General features: G+C 37.3%; 1 protein-coding gene across 1 annotated transcript; it reads right to left on the bottom strand.

Annotated features, from left to right (window-relative positions):
- Positions 1-162: 162 nt before the first annotated feature.
- On the bottom strand, positions 163-19,219 carry mmp23bb (matrix metallopeptidase 23bb). Its single transcript, XM_056477944.1, has 8 exons — positions 18,890-19,219; positions 14,730-14,872; positions 11,176-11,315; positions 10,932-11,099; positions 9,248-9,412; positions 7,455-7,565; positions 7,212-7,338; positions 163-3,896 (listed from the first exon to the last, which is right to left on the bottom strand). Exons 1-8 carry the CDS (start codon positions 18,971-18,973, stop codon positions 3,701-3,703), a joined length of 1,134 nt encoding a protein of 377 aa, XP_056333919.1. The 5' UTR covers positions 18,974-19,219; the 3' UTR covers positions 163-3,700.
- Between the last annotated feature and the right edge of the window lie 420 nt (positions 19,220-19,639).

Genomic DNA, 19,639 nt, shown 5'->3' with positions numbered 1-19,639 from the left:
CACTGGAGCATTTTAAAGCTGCAAAGAGCAGCTGGTCTGATTATAAGCTGACATAGTGCGATCCACTGATGAATCGACTGACCTTTACGGCTTTAAAATGCTCCAGTGTCCCTGTATCTGTGTTTACACTCAGTAAACAGCGGTGAGTTTGGTGAACTGATGACCTTCACGGCCAATCACAGTCGTTTCTGTTGAGCATGTGAACACAATAGGAAATCAACGCTGTTTAAGAACACGCTCAAATGTTAGCGGGAAATGGACGTTCTTAAAATTTCAGTACCGATTGGTATAGAATTCCAGCATCGTGACAGCTATACGACAGCGTATCATCTATGATATACTTCTGAACTCTTTGTAAAGTGTTTCATGTCTGTGATGTTTCATATGCTCATATTCTCCTGACACTAAGTGCTTCTCAACTGGAGGATTTTTGATCTGTCGGTTCATTTTGACAATGGCAATAAACACAATTAAGCGGATACAGGACTGATCACACCAATGACAGTTAGTATATTAGCGTCCACACTAGCGGAAATTAATGATAGCGATACAGTTTTGCCTAATAATGAACTGTTCCCTTAAAAACACTGAATAGGGACACGATTGAATATATTAGGATAGAGAAAGTGCACAGATTCTGCTATTAAACATGTTCGTGATGAATGGATATGTGTTGCTTGTTTTACTGTATTATAACTATTTGTTTATTGTAACTAGCTAATGTACTAATGCTACTATGTAGGCCAAAATATTTTATAAACATTAATATCAATAACTGTAAAGCTGCTTTGAAATGTTCAAAAATAAACCTGTTATGATGATATTTAGTGTGGATTTCCCTATTCTCGCAGTATTAGAACGATTATAAAAACTACTTAATATTCAAGTCTTTGGTGTGAACAGTCCTTAAAGGGTTAGTTCACCTAATAATCTAAATTATCTCATTATTTACTCACCCTCAATGCAGACATTCTACTTTATGAATTCATTCATTAATTTTCCTTCAGCTTAGTTGCTTATTTGTCAGTGGTCGCCACAGCGGAATGAACCGTCAACTATTCTGGCATATGTTTTACGCTGTGGATTTTCTTTCAGGTGCAACTCAGTTCAAGGAAATATGTCAAATCCAATCGGAGTTATTTAATAGAATGATCTTGAGTCCAGGTGACATGGTGGCGCAGTGGGTAGCGCTGTCCCTCACAGCAAGAAGGTCGCTGGTTCGAGCCTCGGCTGGGTCAGTTGGCATTTCTGTGTGGAGTTTGCACATTCTCCCTGTGTTTGCGTGGGTTTCCTCCGGGTGCGCCGGTTTCCCCCACAGTCCAAAGATGTGGTACATGTGAATTGGGTGAGCTAAAATTGTCCGTAGTTTATGTGTGTGAATGAGTGTGTATGAATGTTTCCCAGTGATGGGTTGCAGCTGGAAGGGCATCTGCTTCGTAAGACATATGCTGGATAAGTTGGCGGTTCATTTCGCTGTGGCGACCCCGGATTAATAAAGGGACTAAGCCGAAAAGAAAATTACTGAATCTTGAGTCCAGAATAGAAAAATATCTATATTTAAAAGTTCATATCTTCCTGCAGCCATTTTGTCGTGTTCTTCTTTAGTGGTGCTTTATTTCGTGCATGAGCGCCATCATCTGGACAGGACTGAAATCGCATATTTTTCTACAATGTAGTATGTGAAGACCAGCATGTGAGGCGAATGGTATGACTGAATTCATAGTATTTGAAAAACAGTAGTCGAGCAGTATCTGAAAGACCTGCTTATTCTGCTGAGATTTTGAAGTGCACATCCAATGGACACTTTACAATCCAATAAGAGACTACACAAGAGAATTTATGAATGAGGGAAATGATGCAACTGATGTGGGAATAACAACTCATTTTCACAAACATACTTTTCTAACAGTTATGAAGTTCAAATTCAAGTGTTATACCTACCTGAGTAGTACGCTTGCCTTTTTATGTATTGAGTGTGCAGCACACGCGCAGATGAGTGTAGAGAACAGACAAAAAAACCCACTCCTGTCCAGCAGATGGCGCTAATGCATCGAAAAATGCATCTCAAAAGAAGAAGAACAGTGTTAGTCTCGCTTAGAGTTAAACAAAAGTGTTCATAATGTTTTAAAGGTAACAAAAGTTCAAATTCCCACTATTAACCAGTGTCTTGTTGCCTGGCTATTATTAAGATATTAACTGTTAATAAGTACTTAGCAGTAAATATGATCTTATTCTACATTCTTTAGGCTGATTTATAGTTCTTCGTCAAGCGCACGCGTATGGCCCGGCGCAACCTTCCTGCGGTCGCATAACCCTTGCTGTGGCTGACACCAACGCGCACCTCTCAAAAAAATGTAAGTACATGTTGCAACAATCCATAGCGCAAGCTCTGATTGGTCGGCTTGGTAGCAGTGATGAGTGTGGGCGGTGCGGAGCGAGTGTTTACAAGTGTCGAGTCCCGTGAAGAAGCTCCATATGGAAACTTTTGTGTTTACCTTATGATTAAAGTTGTTGCACGTCCGTCGGTTTCCGTCTCAGAATAAGCGAGTTTGAGCTACCTGTACTTTAAGTAAGCGTTCAGAAAAAACAAAACACCAGTGAAGAAACTCGACACAGAGGAACATAAACACCTACTGCCAGCTAGTGTTTTAGAAGTGTTATTGCAGAGCAACACAAACAGCACACACAAGTATAAATGCACGACTATGTGCAAGGCAGACACCGTGAGTCACGCCGATCACTCGATGCAGAAGTATAAACCAGCCTTTATCCTACCCAATACCTAAACCCAACTAATAATAAGCAGCAAATTAGGAGTATAAAGTCTTAGTTAATGGACTATTAATAGTGAGAATATACCTTAAAATAAAGTGACTGTTTTAAATAGGGATTTTTTTTTTAATTCCCATGGTTTCACCAAAGGAGACCTTTAACCACCCTCTGAAGCTGTGTGAGATGATAGATGTGCTTTATTGAACTTCGATTGAACTACTGATAAACATCAGCCGACTGTTGCCATTGAAAAGGCCAAGATCAAAACGTAAGATGCAAAGACTGGATTTGAGGTAAAGAAGAACGCCATTTACATCTAAGATGTCTCAAGGGTGAGTAGATCATTTAATTTTTTATAATTATTATTTTCTGGGTTTCACCTTTAATGGATAGGACAGTAGAGAGTATCGACAGGAAAGCGTGGGGAGCAGAGAGAGGGGAAGGAAAGGCATAGGACATTAAGGCGAGAATCAAACTCAGGTCTCCATGAGTGCTGGAGTTCTATGTGTTGACGCACTAACCACTACACCACTGGCACCGACAGATCCTTTAATTTTTGGGTGAACTAACCCTTTTTTTAAAAAATAGGCAAAAAGTGGGACTTCACATGCACTACTGATCTGTTTTTTACCACAGAGTACAAAGATTGTACCACTGCAAACAAATGAAAGATTTCAGTTTTGATTTACCATCACCTCACCATCATATTTTAAGCATCTCTACAACTACAAATGCCTCAAGTGGCATGTGTGTTAATAAAAAAGCACCTTTGTCATGGCTGCAGAAGTAAATCTAGCTGATGCTTCTTCCACAACATCGCCTCTGACATTCTGGGCTCTGGTCTGCTTGTCGTCCATTACGGCTCTGAGCATCAAACAGAGATGTGTGGAGTCTGGAGGTAGAGCGTGAGTGATGAACACATCCGCTATCAGCTGTTGTTGGACGATCGCTCCGGCTTCAGCCGAATGGCCCATGAGTTTGCAGAGACGATGGTGCCGCGTCGATGGATCCGGCAGGTGTACGTGCCTTCATTGAATTCATTGGCCACGAGCCGCAGGTCCCGATCTTTAATTACTATATAGCCAGGAATGGATGTCAGCAACTGCTCGCCGTCTTTGTACCAGCTGCCAAAAGAAGGAATAAAGCGACTGAGATAAACTAAACAGATTACCGACTCAATCTAAGCCTGAAAATTCTGATGCATTCTGTAACGGTCTTAGACAGATGAATGCATTCATTTACACAGTGACTGCATGAAAGAGCAATTAGACATCTATTTATAGAGATATGTGTGTGAAGATATGAACATGATACTCAGCAGGGGGATATATTATATGCAGTCTGAATTATTAGCCCCCTTTTTTTCAACACATTTGTAACCAATAGTTTTAATAACTCATTTCTAATAACCCGACCAAAACCGAGCATCCTGGATTAAGAAAGGAATTAAAACCATTGGCGATCTTTATATAAATGGCACATCTGCTAGCTTCCCCCAGTTATGTGAATTGTTTGATTTACCTAAGCACTATTTTTTTTAAATCCTTACAAATAAGACACGGTTAGAAGTCAATCGGTGGAGTTATTCCCTAACATACCTGACAAATCTCTATTGGAAGACAGATTGCTCAATACCAGATATGTATCTACAAAGGGTTTCACTTCCTCCATATACAATATTCTAAACAATCTCACTGTGCACCAAACATTCCTGTTAAAGCAAAAATGGGAATCAGACTTGGAGTGTTGGAACTGATTGGAGAACTCTTTTAGAGGCATCACAAACAGTATTGGTATCCACTAAACACAGACAAATATTTATATTTAATATTTTGCATTGAACATATTACACCCCCTATAGACTACACAAACTTAGTTCCAAGACCTCTGCCATGTGTCAAAGGTGTAGGATATCTACTGGGACACTTCTTCATATGTTTTGAAGATGTTCAGTTTTGGAGACATCCTGGACGTTTGTCATTGCAACATCTTCTGATATATCAAATAAACAAATGGATCCTGATCCTAAAATTTGGATACTGAGTGATATCAGTTCACTTCAGTTGACCTATCACAACAGCTGTTTGGTTTTGCTTGCAAGCACTGCAGCTAAAACATGTATACTTGAAAAATGGAAATCTGAGAACCCCCCTGAGAAAAAACACTGGATCAATGAGCTTGTATCTTATAGTACCCCTGAGAAAATCTTGTATTCTGTCAGACAAAAGCCAGCAGACTGATTATATTTGGGGCCCTTTCCGTGACACATTACCTCTGTTAGACTATAATAATTGTTTATTTCGTATAATTATTATTAGTATTGCTAGTCTTTTGTTGTTGTTGTTGTTGTTGTTGTTGTTGTTGTTGTTGTTGTTGTTGTTGTGCTTACATTCTCTTATTTTATGTTATGGATTTAATAAAATTTTAATGATATTTGTAAATGTTATTTATTTATGCATAATTTCTGGACATTAATATCTTCACGTAACATCGAAATGGGAAATGTTTGGACAAAATTTGTGACAATCGTACCTTGTATGGATGGGAGGGGGTGGCGGGGTGGGCTGTACTTGTATTTTCTTTCTTTTTTATTGTTATTATTATTTTTCTTTTGCTAATTATTAAAAAAAAGTCAATATTGTCAATACACAAATTAAAAAAATATACTAGTATTCAGCTTAAAGTGACATTTAAAGGCTTAACTAGGTTAATTAGGGTAATTAGGCAAGACATTGTAGCAGTGGTTTGTTCTGTAGACAATCAAAAAAACATTGCTTAAGGGGGCTAATAATGCTGACCGTAAAAAGTTTTTATTATTATTAAAAGCTGCTTTTATTCTAGCTGAAATAAAGCAATTAAGACTTTCGCCAGAAGAAAAAATATTATAGGAAAGACAAAAATTTCCTTGCTCTGTTAAATATCATTTGGAAAATATTTAAAAAAGAAAAAAAATACAGCAGGGCTAATAAATTTTATATATATATATATATATATATATATATATATATATATATATATATATATATATATATATATATATATATATATATATATAAATTTGATATATTTTATATATAATATATTTATATTCATAATTTATTTATAATATATATATATTTTTTGAGTATCATATTTGATCAGGATTTTATGGCTAATATAGTATTATACATTAGTCCAGTGTTTCCCAACCCTGTTCCTGGAGGCACACCAACAGTACATATTTTGGATGTCTCCCTTTTCTGACCCATTAACTTCAGGTGTTGGAGTCTCTTCTGATGTTATGATAAGTTGATTCAGGTGTGTTTAATTAGGGAGAGGTTGAAAATGTGTACTGTTGGTGTGCCTTCAGGAACAGGGTTGGGAAACACTGCATTAGAAAATGGAGTTCAAGGATATAAACACCTCACTTATTTAGAGGCAAACAATGAAAACTGAGAGTAAAGTTACTAATCAAAATGTAAGATGCAGATTTGATTGTAATTCAATGAGATCTGCACTAAAAAAACTGATTTTTGCTACTTACTACAACTATGAAAATCAACACTACGCTGAATCAACACAATTCTTGAGGATTTTTTTAGGGGAGGGGGGGGCAACTTAATTTTATTTTCAATCCAACTAAATTGTAAAAACAATAAATTTAACTTGATCGATTTGTGTTGGGACAGCATGAAGCAATTGTGTGGAAGCCAGCATTTGTGTGTGTATAACATTATACCAAATATATAAAATGCAAACAAATTTGAGTAACTATCAATAATGACTATAAAATGTATATATTTTAATACTCAATGCAATACAATACATTTGTTCATTCATTCATTTTCCTTCGGCTTAGTCCCTTTATTTATCTGTGAATGAACCGCCAATTTATCCAGCATATGTTTTTACACAGCGGATGCCCTTCCAGCTGCAACTCAGTACTGGGAAACACCCAAACACTCTCATACACTATTTATTCAAATCACCAATAGCGCATGTCTTTGAACTGTGGGGGAAACCGAAGCACCGGGAGGAAAACCATGCCAACACGGGGAGAACATGTACAGAAATGCCAACTGGCCCAGGCAGGACTCAAACCAGCGACGTTCTTGCTGTGAGGCAACAGTGCTAACCACTGAGCCACCGTGCCGTCCCACAATGCAATACAATGATGAGAAAATGAACATTTCTTTAAAAACACCCTGTTGCTTCACTCCAAAGTGTTGATCTTGAAATGTTGCTAATTATATTCAAGTTAGTATTATGTTTATTTACTTAAAATGTTAAAATATGAACCACAGAGGGGGAATTCTTTTAAAAATTGCAGCGAAAGGACTTTTACTTGCTAAACAAAGTGCATCTGTCAGAACACAGAAGGCATTTAGTAGATTTTTCATCAATTTCCATTATGCTAATAATTCTGAGAGTTGTAAATATATGATTATAGAGTGCTCTACCTGACTTTTGGAGGCACTCGGGTGTTTTTTGTCCCACAGCGGAAGCCCACAACTTTTCCACGAGGCACAATTTTGATCTTGACATTTTCCGGAGGAGGAGTCGGAGTGGAAACTGCATCCAGAGGCTCTGAAGGGCAAAGCAGCACTTTAAAGAGTGTGTGAGTCTGACTTAATTATGCTTCGAGTGAAAAGCTGTTGTGTGTGCAGGAGATGTTGGAGGAGGAGGATATGAGCGTCTCTCACCGTAGCACAGGTCGCAGCGCTGCGGGCAGTTTTTCTTCATGAAGCTCCGTCTCCTCTCACAGAAACCCAAACGGGCCCAAGGATCACACACACGCTTCTTGTCCATGCATCCTGAAGCAAATTCACAAACACAAGATAGAAACTAGCATGCGCTTTAAAACGCAGGAGGGAAAAATGTAAATGCATATTAGAGAAGTTATTAAAAAGAGTCAATTATTAAAGGGATAGTTCACCCAAAACTGAATATTACATCAGTTATTCACCCGCATGTGATTTAATGAGGAACACAAAAGAAGATATTTTGAAAAATGCTGGTTGCTAGCACCCATTGACTTCCATAGTCATTTTCTTCCTACTATGGAGGTCAATAGGTGCTAGCAACCAGCATTTTTCAAAATATCTTCTTTTGTGTTCAACAAGATTAAAGAGACTCAAATAGGTTTTGAACAAGTGGAGGGTGAGCAAATGAGGGCAGAATTTTCATTTCTGGGTGAACTTTCTCTTTAATAGCGGCCTAACAAATCATTTGTTAAAAAAAGCATCATTAAGATCAGCATGATGAGAATAATTATCTGCACTTTTCCAAAATATTTACTCTGTTAAATGTATTGGTAAAAGTCTCAGAGTTAAAGTATCTCTGGACTTTTAATATTTTTGACACACCAGTACAGTTACAAAAAACTGGACAATATTAGATCTGCTCTGCTGAAGGTTACAAAAGCTATTGTACTGTTTAACTTTAAAGGTGCTGTAAGTTTTTGACTCTTCTAAAGCATAACAATACTATAATACGTTTGCAGATATTTCAGAAACATGCTAAGTGAACATTCTTGTTTATCTGAAAAACAATGCTGAAGTCAGATATTTCGGCTTTGAAAATGTGCGTTTCGTGCTGGAATGCTGCCTTTGTTTTGGTTCTTTTAACCCGCCCAGTGCCACTTTAGCCAATTATATTTCAGCACCCCGGGTTGCCTTGATGGAAACAGCATATTTCTTTCATTCATTCAGAAATGCTCAGAAAGCATGTGCCCGTGACTGAAATGCGACCTCTGGTGGACAGTAGCAGACTCTGAAATGAGATGCGGATTCAGAGTTCCACATGAGGTTATTAATTAGCAACTAATATAAATATTATGAACGTAAACATTAGGTGAGCAGGTTACATTGTAATTGCGTGTCCTAACAACACGCTTCGTGACGAGATTTGCAGTGATAAGCAATTTGGCTGTTTGCACCAGACGAAACACGACAGAAATTTAAATACAGCCATTCAGAAGCACTGTATATAAACTCACTCAATCTAATTAATACACATTAAGCCTCATTAACAATATTAAATGTACATGCTGGATCACTGATATGTGTTGGTTTGCATTATTTCACAGTTCTAAAGTACAATTTCAAATTGACCTTTTTATTTTCAAGATCTGAGATGAACTATCTGCTGTTGTATGGCAATACATGTTCTGGTACGACATTCAAACTCACATTGTTAGCATTTAACTCTGAATAAAGTGTCTAAAATTCAGCCTTTTGATTTTAACGCATTGTATAGACTTCCTCCTTGCTTCATTTGTGAATCTATCTGCTAAAGCCTGAAGATCTTTTCACTCATCCAGTCAACTCTTTGATCCACAAGACTGTTGTATCACATCTAGTTTTAATCTGACTTATACAACCTGTAATTGCCTTTGGTTGTTTTTAAATATGCTTTAAAACTAAACTAACCTTTTAATGGCCATGCCCACATCTTCACATCTAATCAGCAACTGATGCACAAAGTTGATGCTTACCGTAAAGACGCTGGATGCCCCAGATATCATCTTGAGCGATGTTCCTCTGACCCGTGTATGTTGCATTAGGGTGCATTAATGCATTGGGGTCCTGTGAATGCCAGAGGCCTAAAGCGTGACCGATTTCATGAGCAGCCACTTGAACCAGGTCATTCAACCACACGCCTGTGCAGAGAAAACACACACCATCAAGATCAGAGAATAAAGATGAATCAATGAAGTATTTTTTTTAAACTGGGGTCTACATCCCCTTCAGGAGCCTCTGGTCAGTTCAAGAGTTCACACTTAGCTGATGATTAATTATTAGCTTGTTTGGCATGCTGTCCCGGGAGAGAGCCCTGAGCTCATAAGATCCTTGAGCCCGGGGCTCCCTCCCGTTGCAAGGCGAGAGGGGAGTTTGAGCTCAGGTAGATCTCGAGAACTCCCCTGCTGTAGTAACCAATGAACAGCTAGTGATTGCTTTTGAGAGATAACCATTTACTAGGAGCATGTCTATAGTGCCATTTTGGATTAGTCAATTAACTTAAGTTGCATGTTTTTGGAAGGTGGGAGGAAACCGGGGAACCCGGGGGAAACCCACGTGAGCACAGGGAGAAATGCAAACTCCACACAGAAACGTCTGCTGGTTTGGTAAAGCCTGGAACCAGAGACGTTCTTGCTGTGAGGCAACAGTGCTAAGCACTGGGCAACCGTGTCACCCATCTAGGAAGAAGGAGGAGTAGGGGTGGATGGGTGGTAAGTAACCCAGGGTATTTGTAGTAGCTTAGGAGTCGTCTGATTGGTGCAATGAGAATTAGATAATGCGGATCCAGCCGCTAGCAATCATGAGCACGTGATTCTCTCGAAATTAGTTTATAAATAAACTCTACTAAGTGAGCACCTGTCCAACTGCTCATTAACACAAATTTCTAATCAACCAAACACATGGCAGCAACTCAATGCATTTAGACATGTAGACATGGTCAGGGCGATCTACTGCAGTCCAAACAGAGCATCAGAATGGAGAAGAAAGATGATTTAAGTGACTTTGAACGTGGCATGGTTGTTGGTGCCAGATGGGCTGGTCTGAGTATTTCAGAAACTGCTGATCAACTGGGATTTTCACACACAACCATCTCTAGGGTTTACAGAGAATGGTCTGAAAAAGAGAAAATATCCAGTGAGTGGCAGTTCTGTGGGCGCAAATGCCTTGTTAATGCCAGAGGTCAGAGGAGAATGGCCAGACTGGTTCCAGCTGATAGAAAGGCAACAGTAACTCAAATAACCACTCGTTACAACCGGGGTCTGCAGAAGAGCATCTCTGAACACACAAAACGTCCAACCTTGAGGCGGATGGGCTACAGCAGCAGAAGACCACATCAGGTGCTGCTCCTGTCAGCTGAGAACAGGAAATTGAGGCTACAATTCACACAGGCTCACCAAAATCGGACAGATGAAGATTGCAAAATTGTTGCCTGGTCTGATGAGTCTATGAGGTGAGGTATTTATTAGTTGAAACTTCACACACACACGCATAGTAGGTCTCCTTTAAAGTTGAAAAAATATCTCAGTTGAACTTGAGAAATATTTGAAAAGGAATTCAAATTTCACAAAGGCTAATAATTTGGTCTTTAACTGTGTATGTATATACTTATCAGCACATGCATCCATTTTTAATATTAAACTCATGTTAATACATCCACACCTTGTTTCCAGCTGAAGCGGGATTTGCCCAGAATCCAGAATTCATGGTTGTCAAAGTGTATTTCTCCACGTGGAGGGAGGAAAGCGTGTGCCAGCTCACCGTTCAGTCCATCAAAACACGGGTGCAGTGGAGAGCGCCAGCAATCAGTGTGGTTGTACGTGTAGAAACCTGTCTCAGAAAGCGCAGATTAAAAACACTCCATCAGCCTGCCAAAGTGCACATGCCTGCACATTTATTTACTTACCTATAGTGATGTCAGCACTTTTGCTGATGTTGGTGATTTCAGTGAAAGTCAGAGGGGAAACGTCGCTCCATTTGGTGAAGGCGATGCTGATGGCTTTACGGGTATCGTCTTTATTCAGCGTGTTGGGGAACTTCGTAATCCTTCAGGAAGAAGAAGAGTAAATTACTTCCAGCCAGAAATAAGCGACACGCTTTCAGAGGGTCTTTGTGTCTGCTATCAATCAAAAAGCACATTTACAAAAAGCTGAACGCTCCTGAAATCAATCTGCTGTTCCCGAAATATCTCCAAGCATCTGAAAGCCAGACTACTGCCTTTGTGCATCTCACGCATCTCTCTGTTCATATGTATTATTTTCCTCAGGCAATTAGCATATTTATGATTTATATTGTCCTTCATACTGTATTCAGATAAAAAAAAATGTAAGAGATTTTTTTTTAAATATGCATTGATTTTTGTTTATTTTTATTTAACTTTAAAAAAAAAAAAAAAAAAAAAAAAAAAAAAATATATATATATATATATATATATATATATATATATATATATATATATATATATATATATACTATATATATATATATATATATATATATATATATATATATATATATATATATATATATATATATATATATATATATATATATATATACATATATAATTTTTTTTTTACAATTACTTTCAAATAATAATTTAGTCCATTTTGAGCAGGGTTTGTACTGTGTGGAGCACCATTATGTGTCAAAATGCTTTTGTTAAAGTAATCTCTGAATGTTACATTAATGTCCAAACACATGATAAACTCATGCCTACTGCAGCATGAAGCCAGCCTTTAGTCTGAAAGTGTATACAATAAATTATATATATACAGGTATATATATATATATATATATATATATATATATATATATATATATATATATATATATACATATATATATACATATACCCCAGGAGTATGAATAAATTGGGGGTCCCAACCCGGTACATATATATTTGAAGTCAGAATTATTAGCCCCCTGTTTATTTTTTCCCCAATTTCTGATTAACAGAGAGAAGTTTTTTTTTTCAACACATTTCTAAACATAATAGTTTTAATAACTCATTTCTAATAACTGATTTATTTTATCTTTGTCATGATGACAGTAAATAATATTTACTAGATATTTTTCAAGACACTTCTATACAGCTTAAAGTGACATTTAAAGGCTTAACTGGGTTAATTAGGTTAACTAGGCAGGTTAGGGTAATTAGGCAAGTTATTGTATAATGATGGTTTGTTCTGTAGACAGTCAGAAAAAAGATTCGCTTAAAGGGGCTAATCATTTTGGCCTTAAAATGGATTTTAAAAAATTTAAAACTGCTTTTATTCTAGCCGAAATAAAACAAATAAGACTTTCTCCAGAAGAAAAAATATTATCAGACATACTGTGAAAATTTACTTGCTCTGTTGAACATCATTTGGTGAATATTTAAAAAAGAAAAAAAATGCAAAGGGGGGCTAATAATTAGGACTTCAACTGTATATATTAGGTACACCTTAGGAACTGCCTTAATCCTTCGTGGCATAGATTCAACAAGGTACTGGAAATATTCCTCAGAGATTTTGGTCCATATTGGCATGATAGCATCACGCAGTTGCTGCAGATTTGTCGGCTGCACATCCGTGATGCGAATCTCCCGTTCCACCACATCCCAAAGGTGCTCTATTGGATTGAGAACTGGTGACTGTGGAAGCCATTTGAGTACAGTGAACTCATTGTCATGTTCAAGAAACCAGTCTGAGATGATTTGAGCTTTATCACATGGCGCGTTATCCTGCTGGAAGTAGCCATCAGTAGATGGGTACACTTGGGTCATAAAGGGATGGACATGGTCAGCAACAATACTCAGGTAGACTGTGGTGTTGACAAGATGCTCAACTGGTACTAATGGGCCCAAAGTGTGCCAAGAAAATATCCCCCACACCATTACACCACCACCAGCAGCCTGAACCGTTGATACAAGGCAGGATGGATCCATGCTTTCATGGTGTTGATGCCAAATTCTGACGCTACCATCAGAATGCAGAAATCGAGACTCATCAGACCAGGCAACCTTTCTATTACGCATCTTCTATTGTCCGGTTTTGGTGAGCCTGTGTGAATTGTAGCCTCAGTTTCCTGTTGTTAGCTGACAGGAGCAGCACCTGATGTGGTGTTCTGCTGCTGTAGCCCATCTGCCTTGGACATGTTGTTGGACATGTTGTGTGTTCAGATATGCTCTTCTGCAGACCTCGGTTGTAACGAGTGGTTATTTGAGTTACTGATGCCTTTCTATCAGCTGGAACCAGTCTGGCCATTCTCCTCTGACCTCTGGCATCAACAAAGCATTTGCGCACAGAACTGCCGCTCACTGGATATTTTCTGTTTTTCCATTCTCTGTAAACCCTAGAGATGGTTGTGCATGAAAATCCCAGTAGATCAGCAGTTTCTGAAATACTCAGATCAGCCTGTCTGGCACCAACAATCATGCCACGTTCAAAGTCACTTAAATCACCTTTCTTCCCCATTCTGATGCTCGCTTTGAACTGCAGCAGATCGTCTTGACCATGTCTACATGCCTAAAGGCATCGAGTTGCTGCCATGTGATTGGCTAATTAGAAATTTGCATTAATGAGCAGTTGGACAGGTGCACCTAATAAAGTGGCCGGTGAGTGTATATATAGCATAATTTACTTATACACTTTTAGAGCACATTACAAAGGAAAACAACAAAAACACAAATATGTGGCAGTGAACAAATAGAGTAATACTTATCAAACCTTCAAACAAATTTGGGAGCACCTATTTTATAAGGAGTTTAAACACAGTTGTGTCGCAACAGTCTGGGAATATAAGAAGCCTATAATGGTAAAAACTTATTATTTCTATTTTTTTTATAGTCACACTTGATAAAAACAGTCTGCAGAAACACTTGGATTGACATTCTCCCTTTGTATGTGTCATCAGAGGTCATCAGAGGGGGAAAGCCCCGCCCATTAGTGACAATCTCTCCCTCATTAGCATAGACAGCCCTGAGCGAGAAGCAGGCGTTTTGAATCTGCAGCTATGCTAACCAATAAGCATTTTTATCTCTGCCCTCTTTTCATAATAGGGCTGGGGCACAATCTCATTTGAATTTAAAGTGACAGACACCAAATAGGCACAATTAGGATCAAAGCCTAAAAGGGTCAGTTTCAGAGTTATAAAACATTCATTTTGGGGTGAGCTGAAACCTCTCACACACACACACACACACACGCACGCACGCACGCACGCACGCACGCACGCACGCACACACACACACACCAAAGACTTACTTTATTTTTAAAAAGGATCATAGTAGGTCCCCTTTAAAGTCACATGACAGTTTTTAATTAGAAATTTTAATTTTCCCATTTTTAATTAATAAAATTATAGGTAAACACTCAAACAGGTTTGGAACAAGTCAACTGAGTAATAAATGATGACAGAATGTTGATTTTTGGGTGAACTGTCCCTTTAAACTCCTTCATATGTCAGTGTCTTTCTCACTTGTAGCTGACGTTGAAATGCTCCCATTTGTATCCCAGTGGGTTGACGGCGTAGCGTTTGAATCTGGCTGCTCCTTCATGGGTCTTTGAGTCCACAGATGAGAGTTTCTGTGCACATGGTTTACGCAACTGAAAACTGGCCAGCTAAGAGAAACACAGAAGACAGATGCTGACATATCGTCAATAATGTACAGTGGGTCCAAGTTTGAGATCACATTACAAAAAGAACAAAATCTTTACGTTTAAACCAGGAAATTAACGTAGTAAAGTATGAATATAAAAAACGTGGACTTGAATATGAACTATTAGTAGCACAAAAGGCCCCTAAAGAGATAGTTTACCCAGAATAATACAAATATTTAATCAAAATAATGGCTGAAACACACTTTGAAAAGTTTAAGGAATGAAAAGTTTAACTATCCTCGCTGTAGAAGCATCTGTTCATGAAGTTTCCGTATTTTGTGATTCAGAAGTGTTTCTGTTTATGCTTGTGAATTGCATTATGGGATGTCGATCTCTGCTCTGTTGACTTGATTTTGAAAATTCATTCACTCATTTTCCTTCGGCTTAGTCCCTTTATTCATCAGGGGTCCCCACAGTGGAATGAACCACCAACTTATCCAGCACATGTTTTACACAGCGGATGCCCTTCCAGCTGCAACCCAGTACTGGTAAACACCCATACACACTCATTCCCACTCATTCACTATGGCCAATTTCGTTTATTCTACTCACCTATGTCTTTAGATTATGGAGGAAACTGGAGCACCCGGATGAAACCCACGCTAACACGGGGAGAACATGCAAACTCCACACAGAAACGCCAACTGGCCAGCCGGAACTCGAACCAGCGATCTTCTAGCTGTGAGGCCACAGTGCTAACCACTGAGCCCCTGTGTCGCCTTTGGAAAATTCAACTCTGCAGTTTAACAAAGTTACTTTTATTGACATTTGAGTAGTTTGTAAAAAATATAAAGTATTAAAAATAACATATAATGAAATAAGTGTGTAAAATTACAGAAATGTTCTGGCAGTTTATTGCAAGGTTTTGGTAGTGTAATATACAACACCAACTAAGACAATATTTCACTTTAAACTATTCAAAATGTTTATTAAAGTCACTTTTTTTTCTTTTCAAGGTTTAAAGTTGTTGGAAGAAAGATCAAGATCCCGTAATGCAATACTAAACAGAAATAACCTTAAACTTTAAAACATGAATCACAAAATACGGAAAAGTAATTTAGAGAGATTTTTTAACAGTGTTTAAATGCAATAAATTATAAATGCAAAACTTTTAAAGAAGCATTTACTATGTTTATTTTCCATGTGGGCGTCAGAACTCAAAAAACTCAAATTACATGTATGACAGATATTATCTTTCTACTCAATGTAATTTTCTGACATGTTTTTGCACCAAAAATGTTCAATAAAAATATATTTGAAAAAATAAATAAATAAAAAAAATAAAAAAAGAAGCATTTACTGATGGACGCTGCAGTATTTGCAGTCAGTAGCTCAGTGTTTCGGAGTTTCTGTCACCCATATGTGAAGCGGAGTCCCTCCTCCCTCTGGCATGACCTTCAACACTTCTCTCTCTCTCTCTCTCTCTCTGCTCATTCTTTTGATCCTTGCAGAGATTTTACAACTCTTTCTCAAAAAAAAAAAACTGCACGTGAATCCCCAATGAATGCCTCAGTGTGTCAAACGGTTGAGTAAAGTCAAGATTTTAAAGCATTGTTTAATTATAATGCTCCATTTGTTACACAACTAATAATGGAAATATGTATTAGTCTTAGTTCATAATCAACATTTACTAATACATGATTAAAATCAAAGGTTTGCATCCGTTAACATTAGGCCTGTTTAATGGACGATTTTAATGTAGTAATATTCTATCAAACTTTACAATGAGGTTTCGTTAGTTATTGCATTTGCTAACATAATACTTATGGCGTTTATTAATCATAGATAAACATTTACTTATGCATTATTAAAATCCAAAGTTTTTGCTTGTCATTAGTTTAATGCGAATTAATATGAACAAAAACACCTTTATTTTCTTTGACTAATGCTAATAAATATGAATAAATATTGTAATAAAAGTTTTGTTCATTGTTTGCTCATGTTGGTAAATACATTAACTAATAGTGTTGACAAATATTTATGGTTAGTTCTTTGAATACTGTAACAAATGCTTTGTTCATTGTTAGTTAATGCATTAACTAAAGTTAACTAACTATAGTGAAACCAATTATAGATAAAAGGGGATTTCTTCTAAAGATATAGCTAATAAAATAAGGAATATTAGAGCAGATTTATTACACTTTCTTAAGTGTTTAAAGTTTAATCCATCAGTGTTTTCTGATTATTTCCTTTACATGTAATTATTTGTAAAATAAGCAAACAATTTTGGAGCATAAGCTGTTTATTGTAAATCCTAATATATTTGAGTTAAATTGAGTTAAATTATTAAGTTATATTATATATTACATGTTATATTATATGTTAAATCTAAAATAAATAAAACTTAATTCCTTCATGTTGTCCCAATTAACACAAATCGATTGTGAGGAACCCAGAATTTTTCACAGTGAACTGTATAGCCTATATATCAGTGGTGTAGTCCTAAAAAAAGGCAGCGTACAATTACACCCGACCCAGATTTTAAATAAAAGTAGGCAAAGAAATTGATTCATCAACTATATATAGGAAAAACAAATACTATGCAATGTTGTCAATGTAAGTCAATGGTTACAGGTTTCCAGCTTTCTTCAAAATATCTTCTTTTGTGTTCAACAGAAGGAAAAAAAGACAAACCTGTTTGGAACAAGTAAGGGTTGAGTAAATGATGACAATTTTCATTTTTTGGGAAAACTACCCATTTAAAAAGAAAAAAATAAACATATTTATATGTTTAAAAGAGATTTAATGATTTATGTTTAGCTAAAATGTCCTTTAAACATCAGTCAGCCATTGTTTTTGATCGTCACATTCGTGCATGCTTGTTTTAAACCAAACTATTAGGAGTCTGTCTTCTGTTGTCGCTATTATATACTAGTAGTTACCCTTTTAAATCGCATATTGTTATGCGTTTTATGAGTAGTCTTGGCCTCATCATTGTTAGTGTCATATGTAGTGTCGTTCCCTGTAGCGGTAGACACGATTAAGACATGTGAAATACTGTTTTACAGGGGCGATTTTAGAATTTTCATTTTAGGGTGGATCAGGAACATCCTTTTGGAGTAAACAAAAGAAAAATACATTTTTAAGTAAGAATTTAAAATAATACACTAAAATTAGGGAAGTTTAATCAGAAAAATAAGTGAGTATACCGATGGTATATGCAATTATTGATCCTCAGAAGTGGTAATACCCAAACAGCTCGTGGAAAAATGTAAGCATACTGAGTATGCGTGCGTATAGCAAGGACTACACCACTGCTATATATACACACTGTAAAAAAAAATGCTGGGTTCCACACAAATCGATTAAGGTAACTTTATTTTTTACAAATTTAAGTGTATTGAACATAAAACAATTAAGTTAATTAACAATTAAATTTGTTGATTCAGCTCATTTTACATTAGTTTGAACAAGCAACTGGAAAATAATTTTCCAGTATATATATATATATATATATATATATATATATATATATATATATATATATATATATATATAGGCAAACAAAATTCTACGCATAAAAATGCATGGATGAAAGTTATAAAATCATGATAAAAAAGCTGTGCAAAATAGTTTAGCTGTAGCACACTCATGTCTGATGTCACTGGAAAGCAGTGCAAGTCACTCTCAGCTTTTCTCCAAGAACTACACCACAAACATAACTCATAAACACTGAGGTAAAGTTCGTTTTTATTCACACATTTTTCCTCAATAATATAATTTCACAAAAATAATCTTTAAAAATTCTAAATAGTGAAATCATATTGGCAGCCAATCAAACAACGTTGTTCAGTCAGATAAATATTGCTAATGTTGTTTTAAAGTCATACTTACATGCGATTTCAGACCGAATATTCAAAGTACCATGGTAAGAAAAAATATAGGGAGCTTGTCACAAGTTGTCACTGAACGAATGTGCGAATGAATATAAAACCAACTTTACCTCAGTCCTATAAACTGAAGTTATGGAGCTCTCACCGTGTGTTCAGTCCACGCAGGCACGGCCACCGCATTATTATCCAGCACCATCAGCACAAGCGCACACGAACAAACCCAGAACATCTTGAAATCACAACTTTCCTCGGGGATTCACCTTCCACTTTGCGTTTGCGTTTCATCCATATATCCTGGAGCGGTGAAGCATTTTTCCACAGAGAACGCGCATTCAGACGCGCGCGCATCCGAGCCGGAGACAGATGTGTGCGCGGAGAGTGTTTAATACTCACAGGAGTCTTTATCTAGTGCACTTCTGCTTCTTGCCGTGAACTTTGTCTCTCTCCAGGGTGCAGGAAGGATCCCGCAGGAGCAGAATAAAGCACCGCCCTGCTCCAGTCTGATGTCCTCCTCCTCTTCATCTCCTCATGCTTCTGTTTATCAACTCGCTGTCACGCGAATATATGAAAGGCTGCGAGCGCTCATTTTCCCTCAGCGAAATCACCGAAGAAAAACCACAAGCGCGAAACCGCGAAGTAAGATTACTTCTTCACGCTGAATCTCAAGTTCACCAATGGATGACATGGTGGCTCTGTTTTTAGCACTGTCGCCTCACAGCAAGAAGGTCGCTAGTTCGAGTCCCGGCTGGCTCTGTTGGCGTTTCTGTGTGGAGTTTGTATGTTCTCCTCGTGTAGGCGTGGGTTTCCTCCAGGTGCTCCGGTTTCCCCCACAGTCCAAAGACATGCAGTATAGGTGAATTGGTTAAACTGAACTGGCCAATGTGCGGTTGTATGG

Source organism: Danio aesculapii, chromosome 18 (assembly GCF_903798145.1).
Source record: "Danio aesculapii chromosome 18, fDanAes4.1, whole genome shotgun sequence".
Taxonomy (NCBI): Eukaryota; Metazoa; Chordata; class Actinopteri; order Cypriniformes; family Danionidae; genus Danio; species Danio aesculapii.
Note: the sequence above shows the minus strand (reverse complement) of the source record. Positions and strands in the feature narration are given on the sequence as shown.

Excerpts from the sequence above, each read along its gene's own strand:
- mmp23bb (XM_056477944.1), bottom strand. The coding sequence starts at position 18,973 with ATGTTCTGGGTTTGTTCGTGTGCGCTTGTGCTGATGGTGCTGGATAAT. Across the intron at positions 11,100-11,175 it reads AAGTGCTGACATCACTATAG|GTTTCTACACGTACAACCAC; the intron begins GTAAGTAAATAA and ends TTTCTGAGACAG. Across the intron at positions 7,566-9,247 it reads GGGCATCCAGCGTCTTTACG|GATGCATGGACAAGAAGCGT; the intron begins GTAAGCATCAAC and ends AATTTGCTTCAG.